Source organism: Taurulus bubalis, assembly GCF_910589615.1.
Source record: "Taurulus bubalis genome assembly, chromosome: 15".
NCBI classification, from domain to species: domain Eukaryota; kingdom Metazoa; phylum Chordata; class Actinopteri; order Perciformes; family Cottidae; genus Taurulus; species Taurulus bubalis.
The window spans coordinates 1,881,198-1,905,497 of record NC_136603.1 but is presented as its reverse complement, the minus strand read 5'-3'; the positions used below and the strand labels follow the sequence as shown (position 1 = coordinate 1,905,497).

Here is a 24,300-nt window from a genome sequence, read left to right as displayed (position 1 = left end):
TTGTGAAAACTAAGACCAAAATAACTCTGTTAAAGAAAATAATAACTACACTCTTGGGTGCTTTTTCCTTTATGAAAATAAAGAGAAGAGAATACTGTCTCACTCCTGTAGAATTGTCTCTAGACGAGGACGGGAGAGGAGGACGGGTTTAGTTCCCATGCAATCCTTCCTGCCTCTCTCTCTCTCCCCGTCTCTCGCTCGCCCAAATGCAGTCAGGAGGCCGGTCGGCTCTTCGTCGTCGGCTAGCTCGTCTTCACGCAGGTCGCAGCCCATCAGTAGGAGCCGTAGCGATCCTGAGAGAAAACACGTCAACAAACATCCAGAGACATGAGCGACGTTTACTTAAAGCGATGCGAGAGGCTCTTAAAGAGTCATTAAATAATATATATCAGCGAGAGATTTAAGCTTTCCAAAAGGGAACTGATGCTCCCAAAGTAAAGAGGTTAAAATATTCTAAATATAACGTTCACTTGAACTTATATTCATTCTTTTAGAGTCTAAATTGCGTCCACAGCAGAACGTTACTTTGTGTAGAAGTACCTCGTAACACACAAATCGGTACTGTCTCTTTAAGGACGCGTCTCACCTGGATGGTGTTCATGACTCCGTTGGCCAGGACGGCCATCTTGCCCGCCACGGTCTTCACTCCCTGTTTGAACTGTGCGATGTCGGGACCGGAGGGGAGAACGCTGTCGTAGCCCGGGGCTCTGCCTGAGGAGACAAGGAGATGAGATGAGGCGACGGGGGGACAAGGAGACAAGGGGACATGGAGACGAGATGAGGAGACAAGGGGATGAGATGAGGGCACAAGGAGATGAGACGAGATGAGACAAGGGGATGAGATGAGGGGACAAGGAGATGAGGGGATGAAGGGACGAGATGAGGGGACAAGGAGGCACAGGGATGAGGGGACAAGGGGACATGGAGACGAGATGAGGAGACAAGGGGATGAGATCAGGGGACGAGGAGATAAGGAGACAAGGGGATGAGATGAGGGGACAAGGAGATGAGGAGACAAGGGGATGAGATGAGGGGACAAGGGGACGAGGGGGGACAAGGAGACACAGGGACATGGAGATGAGGAGACGAAGGGGATGAGGAGACAAGGAGATGAGGGGACAAGGAGGATATTAAGAAAGTTTGTGTGTGTGTGTGGAATCAATGCAAAGACATTTAATCATTCATTTGGGGAGAATATGAGTAAAATGCATGATACGGGTGTAAATATGCTATATTTATTTTGATTCACACAAATACTAGAGCACCAGCTGTGGATTCATCCGCCGCTGAATATTTCTTCCTCTTTTTTAACAGCTGTTTTATAGAAATGACTGAGCTTTATGTGTAAAGTGAAGGTCTGGGCTGCCACACACACAAACAGGCGTTACCTTTGTGGTCGCTTCCCTCCCCGAACAGGTCGGCGGAGCTGATGGAGGTGCTGCCAGACATGGTCTCCAGTCTGGTCTTTGCATCATACTGGGAGAGCAAACTAAAGTTAACAGCATGCTAGTGTGTACTCAGTGGTTATTAACATACACTCGTATACAAAATATGATATATAATAACGAAAAAATGTGTTAACCGTCTTGAGGAACGATGAAAGCCACGTCGTAATTAAACCCTAGAGCTGAGGTGTTTTGGGAGCATGGACCCCTCACCTCTGCGCTGCTCTCCCGACCGAAGAACATGTCCGAAGAGATGGCCTTGGCGTTGGCAAACTTCTGCCGGGCCTCGCTGGACTCCGACACCGGCACCGGAACGTCGGCTTTCCTTCTGCTGGGAAGTCTGGAGTCAACACACGAGCAGGTCAGAGACGCCCCCACTTCCTGTTGCCATCTTTAAAAACACAGGTCAGAGACGCCCCCACTTCCTGTTGCCATCTTTAGCATACAAGCCCGTCAGACACGCCCCCACTTCCACACAGGTAGCGATAGATACCTCTCTCCAATGGGCTGGATGCTGGAGATGGTGACCTCCTCTTTGGGGTCTTCCTTCTCCAGAGCCCAGGAGGTGGTGAAAGAGGCGGTTCCTCCCTCGGTGTCCCAGCGGGACCCGAAGCTGTCGCCCACGGTGAACGGGTTGTCCTTGTACCTGGAACGTCAAGCAGCGGGTTACCGAGGTCCAAGCACACCATCAAAAGACTTAAAAACACACAATGTGTCATGTTCTGTCTGTCGACACGACAGAAGAGCAAGGGATTGTGGGAGTTGTTGTTCCTTCAGTGTTTAATGGTTCAGGAGGATTTTGTTAAAACACTGAATGAAGCAGCTTCCAGGAGGAGCGAGACAAGCTAGCGCTAACGTTAGCTTAGCTTGTGTCCCTGAGGAGCTGAGAGACGAGCTAAGCTAGCGCTAATGTTAGCTTAGCTTGTGTCCCTGAGGAGCTGAGAGATGAGCTACCGCTAACATTAGCTTAGCTTGTGTGCCTGAGGAGCTGGGAGACGAGCTACCGCTAACGTTAGCTTAGCTTGTGTCCCTGAGGAGCTGGGAGACGAGCTACCGCGAACGTTAGCTTAGCTTGTGTCCCTGAGGAGCTGGGAGACGAGCTACCGCAAATGTTAGCTTAAGTGGTGTCCCCGAGGAGCTGAGAGACGAGCTACCGCTAACCTTAGCTTAGGTGGTGTCCCCGAGGAGCTGAGAGACGAGCTACCGCTAACGTTAGCTTAGGTGGTGTCCCCGAGGAGCTGAGAGACGAGCTACCGCTAACGTTAGCTTAGGTGGTGTCCCCGAGGAGCTGAGAGACGAGCTACCGCTAACGTTAGCTTAGGTGGTGTCCCCGAGGAGCTGAGAGACGAGGTACCGCTAACGTTAGCTTAGGTGGTGTCCCCGAGGAGCTGAGAGACGAGCTACCACTAACGTTAGCTTAGCTCGTTTCTCTGAGAATTTATGATCCAGACGTCTTTTTTTTTTTTTTTTTATTAAGAAGATCTAAAAAGTGAATCTTAAAAACGAGGCTTAAAACTGGATACAAAGTCTTCTGGCTCACAACGAGACGACCTGTGAGGACACACTACACACAACACACAACACAGTGAGGACACACTACACACACACACACACACAACACAGTGAGGACACACTACACACACACACACAACACAGTGAGGACACACTACACACCGAGGACACACACACACACACTACACAGTGAGGACACACTACACACACACCCACCCACACTACACACACACTACACAGTGAGGACACACTACACACACACACACACTACACAGTGAGGACACACTACACACCACACACACTACACACAACACAGTGAGGACGCACTACACACACACACACAACACAGTGCGGACACATCACACTACACACAACACAGTGCGGACACACTACACACAACACAGTACGGACACACCACACTACACACAACACAGTGAGGACGCACTACACACAACACAGTACGGACACACCACACTACACACAACACAGTGAGGACGCACTACACACACACACACACAACACAGTGCGGACACACTACACACAACACAGTACGGACACACCACACTACACACAACACAGTGAGGACGCACTACACACACACACACAACACAGTGCGGACACACTACACACAACACAGTGCGGACACACTACACACAACACAGTGCGGACACACCACACTACACACAACACAGTGCGGACACACTACACACAACACAGTGCGGACACACTACACACAACACAGTGCGGACACACTACACACAACACAGTGCGGACACACTACACACAACACAGTGCGGACACACTACACACAACACAGTGCGGACACACTACACACAACACAGTGCGGACACACTACACACAACACAGTGCGGACACACTACACACAACACAGTGCGGACGCACTACACACACACACACAACACAGTGCGGACACACTACACACAACACAGTGCGGACACACTACACACAACACAGTGCGGACACACTACACACAACACAGTGCGGACACACTACACACAACACAGTGCGGACACACTACACACAACACAGTGCGGACACACTACACACAACACAGTGCGGACACACCACACTACACACAACACAGTGCGGACACACTACACACAACACAGTGCGGACACACTACACACAACACAGTGCGGACACACCACACCACACACAACACAGTGAGGACGCACTACACACACACACACACAACACAGTGCGGACACACCACACTACACACAACACAGGCGGCTCACGTACTTCGGCGGCCCGGAGCTGAAGCCCGGCTCCTCGAACAGGTCCAGCTTGGAGCGGGAGGAGGACTTTGCTCCCACGGGAGTCTCCTGCTCGATCACCTGCATCTCCGACATCACGGAGTGAGACACGGCGCTGCAACGGGATCACAGTCAGAGAGGTGTGTGTGTGTGTGAGAAAGTGTGTGTGTGTGTGTTTTTACCTTCTGTTGCCGAAGCCCATCCCCAGTCTCTCCGCCTGCTCCTTCTTCTTGCCCTCCAGGCTCTGCATCTTCTTCTCCTCCATCTTCCTGTCGATCTCCAGCTCCTTGTAGGCCAGACGCATGGAGGCCACGCTGCAAGAGTCACAGAGAGACACGAGTCACGACAAGTCACAAAAGAGTCACGACAACGAGACTCACCAAGTCACAAAGAGACACAACAAGTCAAAGAGTCACGACGAGACAAGTCACAAAGAGTCAGTCACAACAAGTCCCAAAGAGTTACGACGAGTCACAACAAGTCAAAGAGTCACGACGAGTTACAAAGAGTCACAACAAGTCAAAGAGACAACAAGTCCCAAAGAATCACTACAAGTCAAAGAGTTACGACGAGTCACAACAAGTCTCAAAGAGTCACGACGAGACAAGTCACAAAGAGTTACGACGAGTCACAACAAGTCTCAAAGAGTCACAACGAGACAAGTCACAACAAGTCTCAAAGAGTCACAACGAGACAAGTCACAACAAGTTACAAAGAGTCACAAAGAGTTACGACGAGTCACAAGTCATAGAGACAAGTCACAACAAGTCCCAAAGAGTCACAACAAGTCAAAGAGTTACAACGAGTCACAACAAGTCTCAGAGTCACGACGAGACAACAAGTCACAACAAGTCCCAAAGAGTCACAACAAGTCCCAAAGAGTCACGACGAGTCACAAGTCCCAAAGAGTCACAACGAGTCACAACAAGTCCCAAAGAGTCACGACGAGTCACACCAAGTCCCAAAGAGTCACGACGAGTCCCAAAGAGTCACGACAAGTCCCAAAGTTTAGATTCACAACAAGTCCCAAAGAGTTACGACGACAACGAGTCACACCGGAGCACACAGACAAAACCAATATTGAATGTTCTGACGGCGGAGATGAGCACAAGACAGGAAAAGAGGAAGCCGTCCTCACATGGACACCTCGGCTTGCTTCTTGGACTCGGCGACCTTCTCCTCGCGCATCTTCTCGGCCACCTGCGCCTGCTTCTCCACCTCAGTGAAGCTCTTGCTACTCACCTTCTGCGCGCCCAGACCCTTCTTTGCCCCCAGCTGCATGAGTCAAAGTCACAGGTTCAAGGTCAAAGGGTCAGACACGAGGCTCGCGGTTCTGGTGGCAACACGACTCACCCCTTTCTTGGCAGTCATGGGCTTCTTCTTGCCGATGAGGGAGGGGGGCTTCGCATCTGTAACGCCAGAGGAACGGTTCACTCTCAAGCATTCATTCGGCCCAGAAAGGGTTAATCAAGGCAAGAAGAAACACCACAGCTCGGATATTGTTTTAATGGTTATCGGCTGGATTGACCAGGCCCTTTTCTAAAGATGGCTCCAGCTCATAGGTGTCAAACTCAAGGCCATGCCACAACAGCTTGAAAGGCGTATGATAGTCTTAACATGCTATGTATGTGCTGCTTTACAGTGTGCAGGCACCATAGACTACATCTCCCACAATGCATATTGATTTCGTCCAAGAAGAGAAAGATTGACGCAGAAGGAACAACATGTTCAACAATGTGAGCAGGTGTGCCCCAGACCACATACAGGTATGTGAGCAGGTGTGCCCCAGACCACATACAGGTATGTGAGCAGGTGTGCCCCAGACCACATACAGGTATGTGAGCAGGTGTGCCCCAGACCACATACAGGTATGTGAGCAGGTGTGCCCCAGACCACATACAGGTATGTGAGCAGGTGTGCCCCAGACCACATACAGGTATGTGAGCAGGTGTGCCCCAGACCACATACAGGTATGTGAGCAGGTGTGCCCCAGACCACATACAGGTATGTGAGCAGGTGTGCCCCAGACCACATACAGGTATGTGAGCAGGTGTGCCCCAGACCACATACAGGTATGTGAGCAGGTGTGCCCCAGACCACATACAGGTATGTGAGCAGGTGTGCCCCAGACCACATACAGGTATGTGAGCAGGTGTGCCCCAGACCACACCTGTCACACAGGTTCTTAGCAGCTCATAACTACTTGAATGAACAATAATCAAATGCAAATATGTTAGGGAGTAGCTTCTACAGCGTTACAGTTACAAGCCTGAGGGCGATCATGATGCTGATGTGGCCCGCGGGGAAAAGAGTGACTCCTCTGCTCTAGCTGGTCGGACTAATGACGACAGACTGATCCTCATGAACCAGTTCCCCGCCAGCAGGGGACAAGGGGATAAGGAGACAAGAAGATGAGGGGAAAAGCAGACAAGGACATGAGGGACGAGGAGACAAGGAGATGAGGGGACGAGGAAACAAGGAGACGAGAAGACGAGGGGACAAGGAGATGAGGGACAAGGAGCTGAGGGACAAGCAGACAAGGAGATGAGGGGACGAGGAGACAAGGAGAAAAGCAGACAAGGAGACGAGGAGAAAAGCAGACAAGGAGACGAGGGGACGAAGGGATGAGGAAACGAGGGGACGAAGGGATGAGGAGACGAGGGGACGAAGGGATGAGGGGACGAAGGAATGAGGAGACGAGGGACAAGGGAGACGAGGGGATGAGGGGAAAGGGAGACGAGGGGATAGGGAAAGGGAGACATAGGGAAAGGGAGACATAGGGAAAGGGAGACATAGGGAAAGGGAGACATAGGGAAAGGGAGACGAGGGGAAAGGGAGACGAGGAGACGAGGGGAAAGGGAGACGAGGGGAAAGGGAGACGAGGGGACGAGGGGAAAGGGAGACGAGGGGAAAGGGAGACGAGGGGAAAGGGAGACGAGGAGATAGGGAGACGAGGCGACGAGGGGAAAGGGAGACGAGGGGAAAGGGAGACGAGGCGACGAGGGGAAAGGGAGACGAGGGGAAAGGGAGACGAGGGGAAAGGGAGACGAGGGGAAAGGGAGACGAGGGGACGAGGGGAAAGGGAGACGAGGGGACGAGGGGAAAGGGAGACGAGGGGAAAGGGAGACGAGGCGACGAGGGGAAAGGGAGACGAGGGGAAAGGGAGACGAGGGGACGAGGGGAAAGGGAGACGAGGGGAAAGGGAGACGAGGGGACGAGGGGAAAGGGAGACGAGGGGACGAGGGGAAAGGGAGACGAGGGGAAAGGGAGACGAGGGGACGAGGGGAAAGGGAGACGAGGGGACGAGGGGAAAGGGAGACGAGGGGACGAGGGGAAAGGGGGACGAGGGGAAAGGGGGACGAGGGGAAAGGGGGACGAGGGGAAAGGGGGAAAGGGAGACGAGGAGACGAGGGGAAAGGGAGACGAGGGGACGAGGGGAAAGGGAGACGAGGGGATAAGGAGATGACTGCATTTGTTAAAACCAGGTCTTCAGGACGCGTGGGAACCCGTCAGCGCTTGTCTTCAGAGGATTCCCTGAATCTAAAACCATTCAGAGCTCTCATAGCAGAGGCCTTAGTGAGTCAGAGGCATTCCAACTCAACCACAGAAAACTATTCGTTCAGACACCAGTTCTATTCTCATTCCTTTGAAGATCTTTCTTTTGTGTGCGGTGACGCTAACACTCGTCAACACCTTTTATCTGCAGGAACTCTTCTCACACGATGCACTGACAAGCTTTTTGTTTTGTTGTTTTTTTAAACACAGCACAAGCACCCAAACGGGTTATTTCTGTTTCTATTCTAAGCGGCCGGAGGAGTCAGTCCCCGAGCGCAAGCAGCAGCTAGTCACCTGGAGGCGGGCGTCCGTCCTGAGGCGTCAGACGCATGGAGGCGTCTACGCGACGGGACGAACCCGTCACCGAGACCCGGGTCCAAGACACAGAAGGAGCCGGTTTAACATCAAGATCAAGCTTTTAAATCAACAAGGTCTGAGGCGGCAGGTGGACCGTTAAACACTCGGCCGGGTGGAGTCGAGCCGGCGATTCTTTTACTGGTTTGCAAAAGGCATCGGATGAAGATTAAAGCAAAGACTGAAGTAAACACAGCAGACTTTTTCTTAACGAGTACTGACATAACAAATATATATATATATATATATATATATATAAATAATAATAATTAAATAAGTGTTACAGAAACATATTTAATAGCTTTAAATACAGTAAAGATAAATAAAGTAACGGGTTTCTCCCTCGTCAAGAACAAAAAGAGAAACACGAGAAGCTTTCCTTTTAGCTCCATTTATCCATTAATAAAACCTTTTATTCTCCTCTGTTCCAGTGGTGAGAGTTAAATCATTTAGATCATAAAGTAACCTGCAGGTTAACTGATCAGCTGTTCATTATTGATCTTCATTCTTTCTGCTGATTTTAAAATGTTCGTATTTCTTGCACTTTTCGTTCTTTCTTCTCACCATTTTGAGTGAAGCGATATCATGTAAGCTTAATGAGCAAAATTAATCAGGAAGAAGATATAGTCATGGTAACGTTCACAGACACTCACAGACACACAGGAAGAGCATCACTCAGCACGAGGGGGAGAATGCAGACGACTGCGCTGCGGTTCTGAAAGACTCAAGCTCACACACACACACACACACACACACACACTCACTCACCGAGGGAGGCTTTGGGCGACGTGCTCAGCCCGTCGATGCTCGGTCCTTCCTCCAGCCCTGCAGACGGGACGACAAAGAAGCCCCTTTATTCTCGTCGACTCGTCTGAATTCAGAGTCGCGTCTTGAATTCAGAGTCGCGTCTTGAATTCCTTCACGCTAGAACACTCTTTGGGCGCGCTCTCGTTGGGCTCATTTGACTCACGGGTTAGGTCCTGGCCTTTGGTCAGCTGGGAGGTCACGGCGGCTCCATTCTGCTCCGCGGCGGGCGCCGCCATGCTCCAGTCATCTGCAGTCTGACAGCGTGAACAAGAAATACTTTTATATTTACAAGTAATAAAGCACTGGAGATATAGCGATAGAGCAGGAATGTTTTCAAATAACTACATTGTCCAGACTTTGCCATATACTTACAAAAGGGCCTCAAATTATCCACTAATATGAAAATAATAAAACAAAGACATTCCCTCATATGTGGCTGACATTAATGGATCCCAAACACAGTTATTGAAGATGGCTGCCGGGGTTTTGTTAAATAGATAAAACACACACACACCTGTGTGAGTTCCTCAAAGAAGTCGGTCTCTCTCTTCTCGGGAGCTGCAGGAGCGCTTCCTGCGGAGGACTCGATCCACAGCTGCAACACAAACCGTAATTAGTGACGCGGCAGGTTTACGGGTTCCTTCTCTCACGCTCATGACCGGCACGTTTCAGGCAACGTGCCGGTCATGAGCGTGATCAGTTCACACCCTGTGGACTCTGACTGACACACACACACACACACACACACACACACATCAACCAGCCACAGGATAAGAGTTCATTTCTGTGCAGCCGTCAGAATACCAGATCAGACCTGATGATGATCCCTGTGTGTGTGTGTGTGTGTGTGTGTGTGTGTGTGTGTGTGTGTGTGTGTGTGTGCTCAACGTTTTGAGTTCAACTTTATGGGGTAAAACCCTGAAGGATGCCATTTTATCGTGTTTTGATTCATATAACAAAACAAACAAACAAACAAACAGGAGTAAAGACAGACAGACAGAATGACAGACAGCGGCCTCAGTGCAGAAACGTGGAATACGATCAATGAAAGAAACTCTACAGCTGCACGACTATTCATTGTTTAGCAAAAGATGTTGTGTTTTTTGCACTTTCACTGCTTTTACTTTCACCTAGCACTTCATTCCTGCTTTTGCACCAACGTGAGACTTAAAATAAGGCTCTTCTTCATGTAAATTATAGTGTGTATATATATATAAAAAACATAAATAGTGTATATTACTGTTACTTTGGGTGCAGGATGTTTGACTAGATTCAAACTAGTTTCTTCCGCGAGCGTTTGAAGCGTCGAGCGTCCATTTAAAATGGCGGGAGCCCTAATCCCCCCCGAGCGACACTCACGTCGGAGCCGTGTTTGGACAGCGCGGCGTTGGCCAGCTGCCGGACCTTCTCCCGGTACAGCTGAGCGGCGCGGCTGTTGTACTTGGCGTTGGAGTCGCTGGTGGAGCAGCCGTGCTGCCGGAAGAACACCGTCTGCAAAACGGAAGGAGGAGGTGTTATTGACTCGTCAATAAAACAATTAAAGAAGGTCCAAACAATGAGGGATCACGTCATCAAACACCTCACAGCTCCACGGGTAGGTTTCTATTTACTCACCGCATTGGCATTGCCTCCAACCTGCATGCAGCGGAGCTGGAACCAGTTCCAGTTGGAGTCCAGCTCAGTGGACCTGAGGCAAAGGGGCAAATACATCAGCACCCCGGTGTCACAAAGACCGGCCCAGCGTTACATTATATATTAAATATTATATTCCATTGTGTTCCGTCTGGACCTCCGGGTGACGTGGTGGTTCACTTCTACTCTTTAGCTTCCATCTGTATGTATGTTTCCCTGCACATAGCCTTCAAAACATATTCAATTTGATTCATTTTGTAGAGCCTGTACACAGACAACATCCTCTGACCTTTGACCCTCACATCCGAACAGGTGAAAAAAAAACCTTTAATGGAGAAAAAGGCAACCTGGTAAAGCTAAGAGTTGGCTGATGAAGCTGAGAGCTACCTGATGATGCTAGCTAGCTAATGAAGCTGAGAGCTACCTGATGACGCTAGCTAGATGAAGCTAGCTGAGAGCTACCTGATGACGCTAGCTAGATGAAGCTAGCTGAGAGCTACCTGATGACGCTAGCTAGATGAAGCTAGCTGAGAGCTACCTGATGACGCTAGCTAGATGAAGCTAGCTGAGAGCTACCTGATGACGCTAGCTAGATGAAGCTAGCTGAGAGCTACCTGATGACGCTAGCTAGATGAAGCTAGCTGAGAGCTACCTGATGACGCTAGCTAGATGAAGCTAGCTGAGAGCTACCTGATGACGCTAGCTAGATGAAGCTAGCTGAGAGCTACCTGATGACGCTAGCTAGATGACGCTAGCTGAGGGCTACCTGATGACGCTAGCTGAGGGCTACCTGATGACGCTAGCTGAGGGCTACCTGATGACGCTAGCTGAGGGCTACCTGATGACGCTAGCTGAGGGCTACCTGATGACGCTAGCTGAGGGCTACCTGATGACGCTAGCTGAGGGCTACCTGATGACGCTAGCTGAGGGCTACCTGATGACGCTAGCTGAGGGCTACCTGATGACGCTAGCTGAGGGCTACCTGATGACGCTAGCTGAGGGCTACCTGATGACGCTAGCTGAGGGCTACCTGATGACACTAGCTGAGGGCTACCTGATGACACTAGCTGAGGGCTACCTGATGACGCTAGCTGAGGGCTACCTGATGACGCTAGCTGAGGGCTACCTGATTAAGCTAGCTAGATGAATCTAGCTGAGAGCTACCATGAAGATGACGCTCACCTGATGAAGGTTCACTTCTACTCTTTAGCTTCCATCTGTATGTATGTTTCCCTGCACATAGCCTTCAAAACATATTCAATTTGATTCATTTTGTAGAGCCTGTACACAGACAACATCCTCTGACCTTTGACCCTCACATCAGAACAGGTGAAAAAAAAACCTTTAATGGAGAAAAAGGCAACCTGGTAAAGCTAAGAGTTGGCTGATGAGGCTGAGAGTTACCTGGTGACGCTACCTGATGATGCTAGCTGAGAGCTACCTGATGATGCTAGCTAGATGAATCTAGCTGAGAGCTACCTGATGACGCTAGCTAATGAAGTTTAGAGCTACCTGATGACGCTAGCTAATGAAGCTAAGAGCTACCTGATGAAGCTAGCTAATGAAGCTAAGAGCTACATGATGAAGCTAGCTGAGGGCTACTTGATGAAACTAGCTGAGAGCTACCTGATGAATCTAGCTGAGAGCTACCTTATGACGCTAGCTAATGAAGTTAAGAGCTACCTGATGACGCTAGGTAATGAAGCTAAGAGCTACCTGATGAAGCTAGCTAATGAAGCTAAGAGCTACCTGATGAAGCTAGCTAATGAAGCTAAGAGCTACCTGATGAAGCTAGCTGAGGGCTACTTGATGAAGCTAGCTGAGGGCTACCTGATGAAGCTAGCTGAGAGCTACCTGATGAAGCTAGCTGAGAGCTACCTGATGAAGCTAGCTGAGAGCTACCTGATGAAGCTAGCTGAGAGCTACCTGATGAAGCTAGCTGAGAGCTACCTGATGAAGCTAGCTAGATGAATCTAGCTGAGAGCTACCATGAGGATGACGCTCACCTGATGAAGCTGAGGTGCACCCCCAGTGAGCGGTGGATGCCGGAGCAGTCGATGCACAGGAACACGCCGTGAGAGATGCTCGCCCAGCTCGGGTTTTTGGCCGCGCAGTCAAAGCACACCTGAGCAGAAAAACACAGGTAGTCAGTGACCTGTTATTACAGTCAGTGACCTGTGAGTACAACATGTACCTCTGAGGTAGAGTAAAGAGTACAACATGTACCTCTGAGGTGTAGTTTTATAAAGTATGTAGTAGGATGTATATCAAGTACCGCACAATGCGACCAGTCACGACAAACCCCTGAATGAGCGCATTAACCTGCCGTTATGACGTCACTGGTGGCCATACGGTCAACACTTGCAGAACGTAAACACCTTCACTGACCCGCGGCTAGCCCGTGGACCCGTGACCCGGTGAACCCGTTACCCGGCCAGCCCGCGTCACATTGTTTCACGCAGGTCGAGTCTCCCGGTGGACCCGTGTCCCTCACGTAGAGACCCCTTTAGGTCTACGTGGCCTTTACGTTGGACTGCTAGCATAGCATCCGTTAGCTCGCGCGTATTCGGGCCTCTGCTCGGTACCGGAAGGAGCCCACCGGCAGCAAAAAAACACCACGCGCGGCGGCGGCGGAGTCTCGTGCGCTTACCTTGTTCGTAGCGACGGATCTCAGGCGTTTGAAGATGCTCAGGATCTCGGTCTTATTTGGTTCCGTAGCCATCTTGCCACTCTTGACGATTTACCCGAGGTGACGTCACGACGGATCGCCGTTGGTCACAAAACCTGGCGAAAAATAAAACGCGAAAGCAGTTTCCGTACACACACAAACACGCACACAAACACACACACGCGCGCACACACACGAACAGACGCACACACGAACACGCACAAACACACACACACGAACACACAGACACACACACGTGCGCTCACAGACGCACACAAACATACATGCACACGCGCACACGAACACGCTGTAATACCCAATAATTAAATATACATTAATTCGTTTATACAATTACTCTAATTATACAATACAGTGGATACGGATATTAAAAACAATATATTGTTATTTTCTTATACTCGTGGATCAATAATTAAACATATCACTTTATAGATAAGTAATTATTTGAAGAGGTCAACAGTCCTGCAGCTTCATTGTGAGAGAAAACTCTTCTGAATATGTAAAATCAATTAGCATCAATTAAAGATAATTTATAAAAAAGAAAGCATTGGTATTGTTTATTAACAGCAACACACTCAAAAGGTCAGCTGGTCTACGTCATCAGGATGTTTTTGACAGTATCACAATAACAACAATAATATGAATAACTAATAATTATTATTCAGCTGAAGACTTTTTGAACCAGGTTCAAGGATATTAATCAATGTCTGGTCTCACTACTGAATTTTATGTATAAAACTGCAACTCTTATTTGTTGCTTTTTATTTTTTACTGCTTGTTTTTTTATGTTTAATGTCTTAATTGTTTTAAAATCTTCGTTTCTTTGTATTATGGTTTTATACTTTTATGTGACACACTTTTAATTGCCTTGTTGTTTAAAACGTGTTCTAAAATTATTACCATATTATAATCCATCCATCCATCCATCCATTATCAGCCGCTTATCCGAGGTCGGGTCGCGGTGGCAGCAGGTTCAGCAGGCCGACCCAGGCTTCCCTCTCACCCGCAACACTTTCCAGCTCATTCTGGGGGATCCCGAGGCGTTCCAAGGCCAGCCGGGAGATATAATCCCTCCAGCGTGTCCTCGGTCTTCCCCGGGGTCTCCTACCAGTTGGACGTGCTGGAAAACCTCTAATGGGAGGCGTCCAGGAGGCATCCTGACTAGATGCTGAACCACCTCAGCTGACTCCTTTCGACACGAAGGAGCAGCGACTCGACTCCAAGCTCCTCCTGATGTCCGAGCTCCTTACCCTATCTCTAAGGCTGAGCCCGGCCACCCTGCGGAGGAAGCTCATTTCGGCCGCTTGTACCCGAGATCTCGTTCTTTCGGTCACGACCCAGAGTTCGTGACCATAGGTGAGGGTTGGAACGTAGACCGACCAGTAAATGGAGAGCTTTGCCTTCCGGCTCAGCTCCTCTTCACCAGGACGGACCGGTACAGCGCCTGTTTTACAGCTGCAGCCGCACCGATCCGTCTGTCGATCTCCCGCTCCACCTTACCCTCACTCGTGAACAAGACCCCGAGATACTTGAACTTCTTCGCTTGGGGTAGGCAGTTTGTCCCCACCTGGAGGGAGCAATCCACCGGTTTCCGTATTATAATAATAATATTATATAATACTTTACTTTTACATAGCACTTTTCTTAGAATAAGACGCTTCACACAGGACACAGACAAACAATAAATAGAAAAATATAACTTAACTGAAAATAGAAAAATAGAACTAAACAAAAAATAGAACCAAACTAAATAGAAACACAGAACTAAACTAAATAGAAAAATAGAACTAAACCAAACTAAAAATAGAACTTAACAAAACTAAAAATAGAACTTAACTAAAAACAGAAGACACAGGACAAACAGAAGCAGCTAAACTAGACTCATGTCTTCAGGACCAGTGGACCCGGTCCCTCATTAAAGGCCGGGGGACCTCTGGACCCGGACCGGCCCAAGACTACCGGTCCTCCAGCAGAACCCTTCACTAAAACATCTCAACAATGTGGGCCTCTGTTGTTCAAAAACAACGCATTGTAGCAGCTGAGCTCAGATCTGGTTGTTCCGGTTGGGTGTGGATTCCATCCCTCCCTCTGTGGTAACAGGTGCGTGGCGGCGCTGCGTGGATCACATCCCGCCAGACACCATGAAGGCTGCCGCTCTGCTGCTGCTCTTCCTGCTGCGCCCGGCCGGCGCGCTCAGCTTCCACGGGGGCAGCGTCAGCTTCCTGCCGCCGCTCAGGCAGACGGACGGGACCTTCCAGGTACGTCCAAGGAGCTTTTACCAGGAGAATGTGCTTAAGTTATGGGCTAGCCCGGGGAGACAGAGTCCACACAGCAGGGGTCACACTCATTTCAGTGAAGGGGCCATTCTGACCTCAAGTGGGCCAATAATAATAATACATTTAATTTATATAGCGCTTTTCGTCGTACTCAAAGACACTTGACAAAACATTTTTAAATCATCCTATAAGCTATACAACAGGGGGTTTTGATGTGTGTTTTGAATATGGGAAGAGCAGTCTGGGATGAGTTTGGGCAGAGTTCCAGAGGGAGGGGGCGCTATGAGAACCTTCACCCCATGTAGGTGCTTGGTCCCATGATGAACAGGAGGCATCAGAAGGACTTGTATTGGTTCCGTTGTGGGCCGGGGCGACAGTGGAGATTCTGGAGAACAGGGGATGTGATCACGGGGTTCTGGACTCCATTGAGGCTTGTGGATGATGTGCCATAGAGCATGGAGGCGTGGATCAGGGTTTCAGCAGCAGATGAGGAGGGATGGCCGGAGGCGGACGATGCTTTTTAAGTGAAGAAAGGCAGTTCTTCTTTTGGCTCCAAATCTGCTGAAAGGTCTGGAAGTATCCCTCCTGAGGCTAATGTTGGCCAAAGCCTGCCACTTAAAAAAAGACATGTCATGTATCATGTCTTCATTTCATAATCAAGATATACTGCTCAGATTACAGAGTCAGAAGAAGAAGAGCCTATTTTAAAAAGCATATTTTAGAGCTGTTGAGGCGTGTGAACTCTCTCTATCTCTCTCTCACACTCTCTCTCTCTCTCTCTCTCCCTCTCTCTCTCTCTCTCATGTGTGGCATGCTGTGTTTCCCTCTCTGCAGGTGACGTTCCACCGCAGACAGAATGGAAGGGGCGTCTGTGAGGATCAGTCGTCGTTCTCCTGTGAGGAACCGTCGTGCTCCAGCCTCACAGAGGCCGGCGTCCAGCAGACGGACTGGGACGGAACCGGCCAGAACCGGTGGTGCCAGAGCGAGAGGACCGGGGCCGCCACCGCCTCCTCCTCCAGCAGCTCCTCCTTCTCCCTCAGGTGAGCCCCTCCTCCTCCTCCTCCTCCTCCTCCTCCTCCTCCTCCCTCAGGTGAGCCTCTCCTCCTCCTCCTCCTCCTCCTCCTCCTCCTCCTTCTCCCTCAGGTGAGCCCCTCCTCCTCCTCTTCATCCTCCTCATCCTCCTCCTTCTCCCTCAGGTGAGCCTCTCCCCTTCTCCTCCTCCTCTTCTTCCTCCTCCTCCTCCCTCAGGTGAGCCTCTCTTCTCCTCCTCCTCCTCCTCCTCCACTTCCTTCTCCCTCAGCTGAGCCTATCCTCCTCTTCCTCCTCCTCCTCTTCCTCCTTCTCCCTCAGGTGAGCCCCTCCTCATCCTCCTTCTCCCTCAGGTGAGTTCCTCTTCCTCCTCCTCCTCCTCCTCCTCCTCATGACTCATATTTAATTTAAAGTTTTCAGAAAATTATTTAAAAAGTTCATTTGTATTCTCCACCTGAACAGCACAGCTGACAACACGTTGAACGTAACTTTATGAATTATTATTATTAATTAGAATAAATTTTTCTAAAATATTAACAAGTTTGAGTTTAATTGTTGATATGTTAAAGGTTAAAAACATAATATGAGGATGTGTATGTGTGTGTGTGTGTGTGTGTGTGTGTGTGTGTGTGTGTGTGTGTGTGTGTGTGTGTGTGTGTGTGTGTGTGCATCATCTCCTCCTCCTCAGGGACTCGGGCTGCTGCTGGTCCTCCAACCTGGAAGGACAGACCAACTGGACGTCCTCTGCAGAGCTGGACTTGGGTCGCCGGTCCGACTCCAACGCCCTGAACGGCTGCCCCGTCACGGCCACCGTGTCGTCTCTACGGTGCGGAGCTCTGCTCATCCAACTGGAGCAGACCAGGAGCCCAGTACAGACACCAGGACAGACACCAGTACAGAGCCTACAGACACCAGTACAGACACCAGTCCAGACACCAGTACAGAGCCTACAAACACCAGTACAGACACCAGTACAGACACCAGTACAGACACCAGTACAGAGCCTACAGACACCAGTACAGACACCAGTACAGAGCCTACAGACACCAGTACAGACACCAGTACAGACACCAGTACACAGCCCAGTACAGACACCAGTACAGACACCAGTACAGACACCAGTACACAGCCCAGTACAGACACCAGTACAGACACCAGTACAGACACCAGTACACAGCCCAGTACAGACACCAGTACAGACACCAGTACAGACACCAGTACACAGCCCAGTACAGACACCAGTACAGACACCAGTACAGACACCAGTACACAGCCCAGTACAGACACCAGTACAGACACCAGTACAGACACCAGTAAAGACACCAGTACAGACACCAGTACACAGCCCAGTACAGACACCAGTACAGACACCAGTACACAGCCCAGTACAGACACCAGTACAGACACCAGTACAGACACCAGTGCAGACACCAGTACACAGCCCAGTACAGACACCAGTACAGACACCAGTACAGACACCAGTACAGACACCAGGATGGACAATAGATGGACAATACACGTTAGATACTTCCAATCGAAACACATTAGTTTGAAAGTTGTATTTCATCGATAAAGACTTACATCTTATATTTCAACTCGTGAAAAATGGAAACAAATATATCAGTTTTTTTAGATTTACTAACCTTCCTACTTTTACGCCTCTGCTCGAAAATATCACACCCAAACTAAAAAGGGTGTATCTCTGCAACCACTAGGGCTGTTCGAATAATGTTGGTGTTATAATAAAAGCTACACATGTGAGATTTAGTTCAGATGTGTAAATATCAGTCTATATGTTACTGGTTAAGAGTAAATGAAGATGACACACAGAAAATAATGAAAAGGTTTCAGGTCCGCCTATAAAAAAAATCACTTTCAGGATGATTATTTCTTTGAAATATATATATATCTTTGAATATGTGAACATTCACTAACCCAAATCATAACACAATATGTGAACATTCTCTAACCCAAATCATAGCTCAATATGTGAACATTCTCTAACCCAAATCATACTCAATATGTGAACATTCTCTAACCCAAATCATACTCAATATGTGAACATTCTCTAACCCAAATCATAGCTCAATATGTGAACATTCTCTCTGCAAAGGTTGATTTTGAAAAAGTGAAGCAGAACAAAGTTAGAGAGGGTTTAGAACAGAGAACATTCAGGTGAGGACTCAAAAACTCACTCTTTTCAGATTGGTTTTTAAAAGTCTAATGCCGTGTTCACACCAAAACAGTTGCGAAATATTCGCGCGTCCAGATTACATGTTAAGTCAATGCACAGCCGCATTAGGTTGCGAAAAAGCAAATTTTTCGCCGGGCGTCGCGATAGAGGCGAAACGGCGTCGCAACGCCGCTTTTTCGCTTTTTCGCTTTTTCGCTGGCGTTCAAATATTTCAACTCCAGCGAATAATTCGCATGACGCGGAGTTGCGAAAGCCAATCAGCGTTGAGAAGCTCCGCCCGGCATCACCGCCGTTACTGAATGAAACTGCTGGCCCACTGAAGGAGCGCTGGAAGCGGCTTCATTATTCAGACACTCGTCCTGGAGAAGTCGAGCTGTGTGCGACTACGGATACTGTTATGAACCCAGACACGGGGCGGTTGATGTTCCGACGTGTGTGGGACTTCCTCAACAAGTATAAAGCAGAACTAGAGGTTATTTCAATGCTGAATAGCGGAAATAGTAAATGCTTTCACAAACACGGAGATAGAAGCTCCGCCCGGCATCACCGCCGTTACTGAATCAAACTGCTGGTCCGCTGAAAGAGCGCTGGAAGCGGCTTCATTCAGACACTCGTCCTGGAGGAGTCGCAGCTGTGTGTGACTACGGATAATGTTATGAACCCAGACACGGGGCGGTTGATGTTCCGACGTGTGTGGGACTTCCTCAACAAGTATAAAGCAGAACTAGTGGTTATTTACCTGGTGGATGAAGGAAATAGTAAATGTTTTCAAGACACAGAGATAAGCCCCGCCCCCTTTCCCCAGCGATGGTTGCGAAAAAACGGATTAACCACATAGAGCGAATTTTTCACCTGCGGCGCGATATAGGCGAAGTGGCGTTGCGAAAATTCGCAACTGTTTTGGTGTGAACATGGCATAAGTAACTATGTAGCCTGACGTCTTGTCTTTTTATGCATATTTTGGGATTTTAAATTGAATTTCCTTACCATTGAAGGATTCTTTTTATCGGTCTGAAATGTTGGAAGCGTCCAATATTTCACGAGTAAACAATGTTAATGTTAAAGAGAGAAAAGAATATATAATTTACAGATTTTTTTTCTTCTTTTTGACCTTCCCGACTCTTTACTCATCAGCTATGCAACGAGTGGAACGAGGATCAGAATATATATCCAACACCTGAATGTGTTTGTGGATTTTCTCTTAGGGTTCCTCAGAACTGCTTTTCCAAGTTGCAACTTCTGGCCCACGATCCAGACGGAGATCTGGTGCGGTGCCGCTTCGCTTCCATCGCCTCGGCTCCTGCAAACTTCACCCTGGACGAGGTAATGCAAACAAAAGCTCCGAGAGGTATTCCTCTCGCTTCGAGGATCGAGAGATATTTAAATCGCCTTCGTTGCATTCTCCTCCCAGACTGAGTGCGCGCTGACGGCTGCAGGTGAAGTCGCCGTCGGCGGACATGTGTTCGAGCTGCTGCTGGAGGACTTTCCGCGCAAAAACATCACTTTGACCTACGCAGACGGGACGTCGGCGCAGCGCGAGGCCTCCAACACGACCGCGCCGCCGCTCTGCAAAGTGAAGCTGCAGTTCTCCGTGGAGAGTGAGTACGAACCTCAGGGGTGCCGACTCCACCGGACACATTTGTGACAGCGGCATTAGCTTGAAGTGAATCTTATGAGGAAAAGAGTCTCAAAGGTTATAAAGAGAAGATGCATTAGACAATGCCTCATTTACATATTTAAATATATCATCTCATCAAACTTGTAATACAATAAATGCTCATCTTATTGTCAGTGATGAAGTGATGAAGTTTCATGGTGATTTATATGAGTTAATGTGTTGACCCTCTTCACCATCAGAATGTGTGCAATGTAACTAAACATCTTTCTAAAACCTGTAGTGGAAGATTTTCCTATAGATCAGTTAAAAAGGAATGAGGTCTCTGAATCAAAGTTGTCTTAAGTCTGTTTATTCCTGCAGGAAGGAAAAGTATGTCACTGCTACTGGCGCAGCCTGTAACACAGAATTCAAAGAAGCAACAGTCATCAGCCCATTTTATAACACCATGAGGTCTCCGCCTCCAAACCCCCCAATGAAGGAACCCAGAGTAGCTAAGTCTGTTTGAGAAACGTGAACCCCCTCAATTCTCGTCAACAGAATTTACATTCCCTTTTTCCTGAGAATCAACACCTTATCTGTTTACGACCCCTTCATATACAAATGGAGGAAGATCAACAAGTTCTCTGACCCCAGTACTTTCCCATCTCCTGCCTCGGCCATTTGGTCCCTCACCTCTGAGGGTCATTTAAAGTTCAATTCAGGCTATATTAAACTAACAATATTACAACACTATATTTTCCCATTACAAACCAAACCCTATTTTTGGAAAAAGTGGTCATACCCATACTAAAACTGGTCTAGCTCATCAACCACAAGAGCTATTTAAATAATGCGCCTCAAACCTCAATGCAGAGGGGATTGTTCACACAGCATTCATAACCTCATTTTTATAACTTTACTCTTTCATTCCTACATATATTCTGAGGGTTTATGCAGAGGGGTTTGTTCACACAACATAACATGTATTTCCTGTCCTGATAAAAAATCTCCTGTCTCTGTTTCAGTCGTCGCTTCCATTCCGAACTGTGAGGCCGGTCATGCGCGGCCCGTGTTCTTGTCCCAGACGCCGTCTGAAGGGAACCTTCTTTATGCCACTGTGGGTCAGAAGTTCCAGCTTTCTGGCCAAGCACAAGCACGCCACGCCAGGTATTTATTTACCTGTTAAACCTGTGAGTCAAAGCTGCTGGGCACCGACGAGCAAAGGGACGCATACGTAGCAAGAGCACACACTCCAGCTGTTGAGTGTTAAGTCCCTTTGTGGTTTTCTTGTGGTCATTTTATGTATCTGTGGTTGTTTTGCCCGTTTAAGTAGTAATGGTATGTCTCTTTGTGGTCATTTTGTGTGTCTTTGTGGTTGTTTTATGTCTCTTTGTGATCATTTTGTGATTGTTTTGTTTCTCTATGTGGTAATTTTGTGTCTCTTTGGAGTCATTTTGTGTCTCTTTGGGGTTGTTTTGTTTCTCTATGTGGTCATTTTGTGTCTCTTTGGAGTCATTTTGTGTCTCTTTGGGGTTGTTCTGGTCTTTTGGAGTTATTTTATAATCTGTGGTTGTTTCCCCCTTTTTTCTAGTTGTGTTCTGTCTCTTTGTAGTTTGTTTGTCTCTCTTCTTGTAGTTGTTTTTGACTTAGTTCTGTGTCTGTTTTGGCACTCTTTTGTCACATTGAGTCTCATTGTAGTGGTTTTGTGTTTTCCATTGGTCATTTTGTGTCCCTGCTCTGTAGCCTTTTTGTGTCTCTTTGTATTTCTGTAGCATCTCTTTGTAGCTTTTTTGGTCCCCTTTTTTTTTAGTAATTGTTTTGTTTCTTTGTGTTCATTTTGAGTTCAATTAAATTACATTTGGGCCGTAGGGCCCTAATTAGGGGACCCTTTTATATCAAGAAAAAAAACATAGTATAACATAGTATAAATCCCCTCCTCCCCCCCCCAAAAAAAAACATGCTAGGTATCAAATAAAAAATAGAAATCAGGGCTACAATAATATATAAGGTATATATAATAATATATACGCTCTAAACACAACTCAAACAATCAATAGGATTTGGGTGTAGGGTTAGAGTGAGGGCTTAAAGGGCTACATCCACTAGCGCCACTAGCCTGGGCTAAAGAAAGACCCTTCTAATACTGACACGTGACCAAGAACAACTCATGTCTGGTTGCCCTAAAGTAAGACGATGTCAAATCATTTCACACGCGTCTCCATCTTTCCCTGAAGCATTCACGACTTCCAGGTGAGCGGCCCCGAGAACATGACTAAAGTGTTCACCGACGGTCAGGAGGGGAAAGCCGGAGTGACCCTGAGCTGGACGCCTCAGCTCAGCGACCTGTACCGACCCGTCCCGGTCTGCTTCACGGCAGAGACGAACGAAACGTGAGTCCTTTGATTTACATCCACTGGAAAAGTACACTTACGTGTTTTCATCTCACAGCTTTGTGTCACGTTAGCAGAGCGGACATCTTTTGTTTTCTTTCACTAAAGAGGAGGAGCGAGGACTAACAAAGGCATGAGCCTCTACTGATTTAGGAGATTATTAGTTTTTGGTTTCTGTAACTAACACCTGCTTTATATCTTCTCCTTTAAATATAAATCACTATGTGTGAAATTTGTATTTATTTTTGTAACTCCGTATTACTGCGTTAGATAATATCAGTAACTTCATCATAAATATGTTCTCTCTAAATATTAAATAACACATATGTTTTCTCTGTTTTTGGCATACAGACAATCAGATATGAGGTGTGTCGTTATCATGGTGACCCAAGCGTCTCTCCTTCAAGGTTTGTTGCTCATCGGTTGCATCAAAAATATCATTCAATGCTGCCTCGATCACTGGAAAGAAGGAGAGGGTGGTATTAATATGCGATCTGTGTCTTTGTATTTATACTTTTATATTTTGGTCGAGTCGTCCTGTGTATTGCATGCCATGTTCGTCCCCTGTCCCGTCTGCATGTTGCATCATTTATTCTTTTTTGTTTTGGGACCCAGTAGAGAAACCACATTGTTCCTCTCCATGCGCTGCACTGTTACTCCTCAAAGCTTTACATTTGAGCGCATGTTTGGGCTCTGGGTGTCTTTGTTGATGTCAGAGTTGAACTCAAACCTTGATTCACAGGCAAGGCCAGTGTCACGTGCTCCCCCAACAAGATGAGGGTGGTCCTCGAGAAAGCCTCCATGCCCGGCATCGACGAGAACTTCCTGCATCTGAGAGACTCGTCGTGCTCGTTCACCTCCAACGACACTCACATCATGGGCGAGACGTCGTTCAGCACCTGCGGCACAAAACTTGAGGTGTGCAAAAACATCAGGAACGTTGCAAAAGAGTGCTGCTGCGGGGATGGTTTATTTTAAGTCCAACAGGAAGTTAGCGTCACTGGTTTTCTCGACAAAAGGCCAATGGGAATCTTCCTTTGCATTTTGGATTATTGAACAAAATATACTCAGTGGAAAACAGAAGTTGATGATAATCTTTTTAAATAAACACCACTTTTATGATATTTTGAAGCGTGAATGCCATCACCAGAAGTAAAAGCGAACAAACTACACCGCGGCGTTCTCATATTTAGTAAACGCCTTTAAACCGCTTCTAAATTCTATTTAATGATGTATTTTATATGTCATTTTTTACAGAGGCCTGTGAACAAACTGTTACAGTAGTCAAGTCTACTGAAGATAAATGACCTGTGAACACACCGTTACAGTAGTCAAGTCTACTGAAGATAAATGACCTGTGAACACACCGTTAAAGTAGTCAAGTCTACTGAAGATAAATGCATGGACAAGTTTCTCCAAATCCTGTTCGCTCACTTCGTCCTTGGGACCAAAAACAATTACTTCTGTTTTATCTTGATTTAATTGAAGAACATTCTGGCACATCCAGTTATTGATTTCTTCAATGCATTTAGCCAGCCCTTGTATG

The 24,300-nt window shown here is 47.8% G+C and overlaps 1 protein-coding gene across 3 annotated transcripts; it reads right to left on the bottom strand.

The window, feature by feature from the left end:
* Positions 1 to 132: 132 nt before the first annotated feature.
* Positions 133 to 13,314, bottom strand: arfgap2 (ADP-ribosylation factor GTPase activating protein 2). Of its 3 annotated transcripts, XM_079231428.1 has the most exons (17): positions 13,233 to 13,314; positions 12,589 to 12,707; positions 10,565 to 10,637; positions 10,310 to 10,441; positions 9,465 to 9,545; positions 9,114 to 9,204; positions 8,912 to 8,968; positions 8,084 to 8,128; positions 5,588 to 5,643; positions 5,373 to 5,509; positions 4,417 to 4,548; positions 4,221 to 4,349; positions 1,939 to 2,091; positions 1,659 to 1,785; positions 1,389 to 1,476; positions 587 to 711; positions 133 to 293 (listed from the first exon to the last, which is right to left on the bottom strand). In XM_079231428.1, the coding sequence occupies exons 1-17, from the start codon at positions 13,302 to 13,304 to the stop codon at positions 273 to 275; spliced, it is 1,638 nt and encodes a 545-aa protein (XP_079087554.1). In that variant the 5' UTR covers positions 13,305 to 13,314; the 3' UTR covers positions 133 to 272. The 3 variants fall into 3 exon arrangements, 2 of the variants coding, with proteins under 2 accessions (XP_079087554.1, XP_079087555.1); XM_079231429.1 differs by lacking the exon at positions 8,084 to 8,128; XR_013771152.1 differs by lacking the exon at positions 133 to 293 and having other exon boundaries at positions 663 to 711; positions 5,381 to 5,509.
* Positions 13,315 to 24,300: the final 10,986 nt, after the last annotated feature.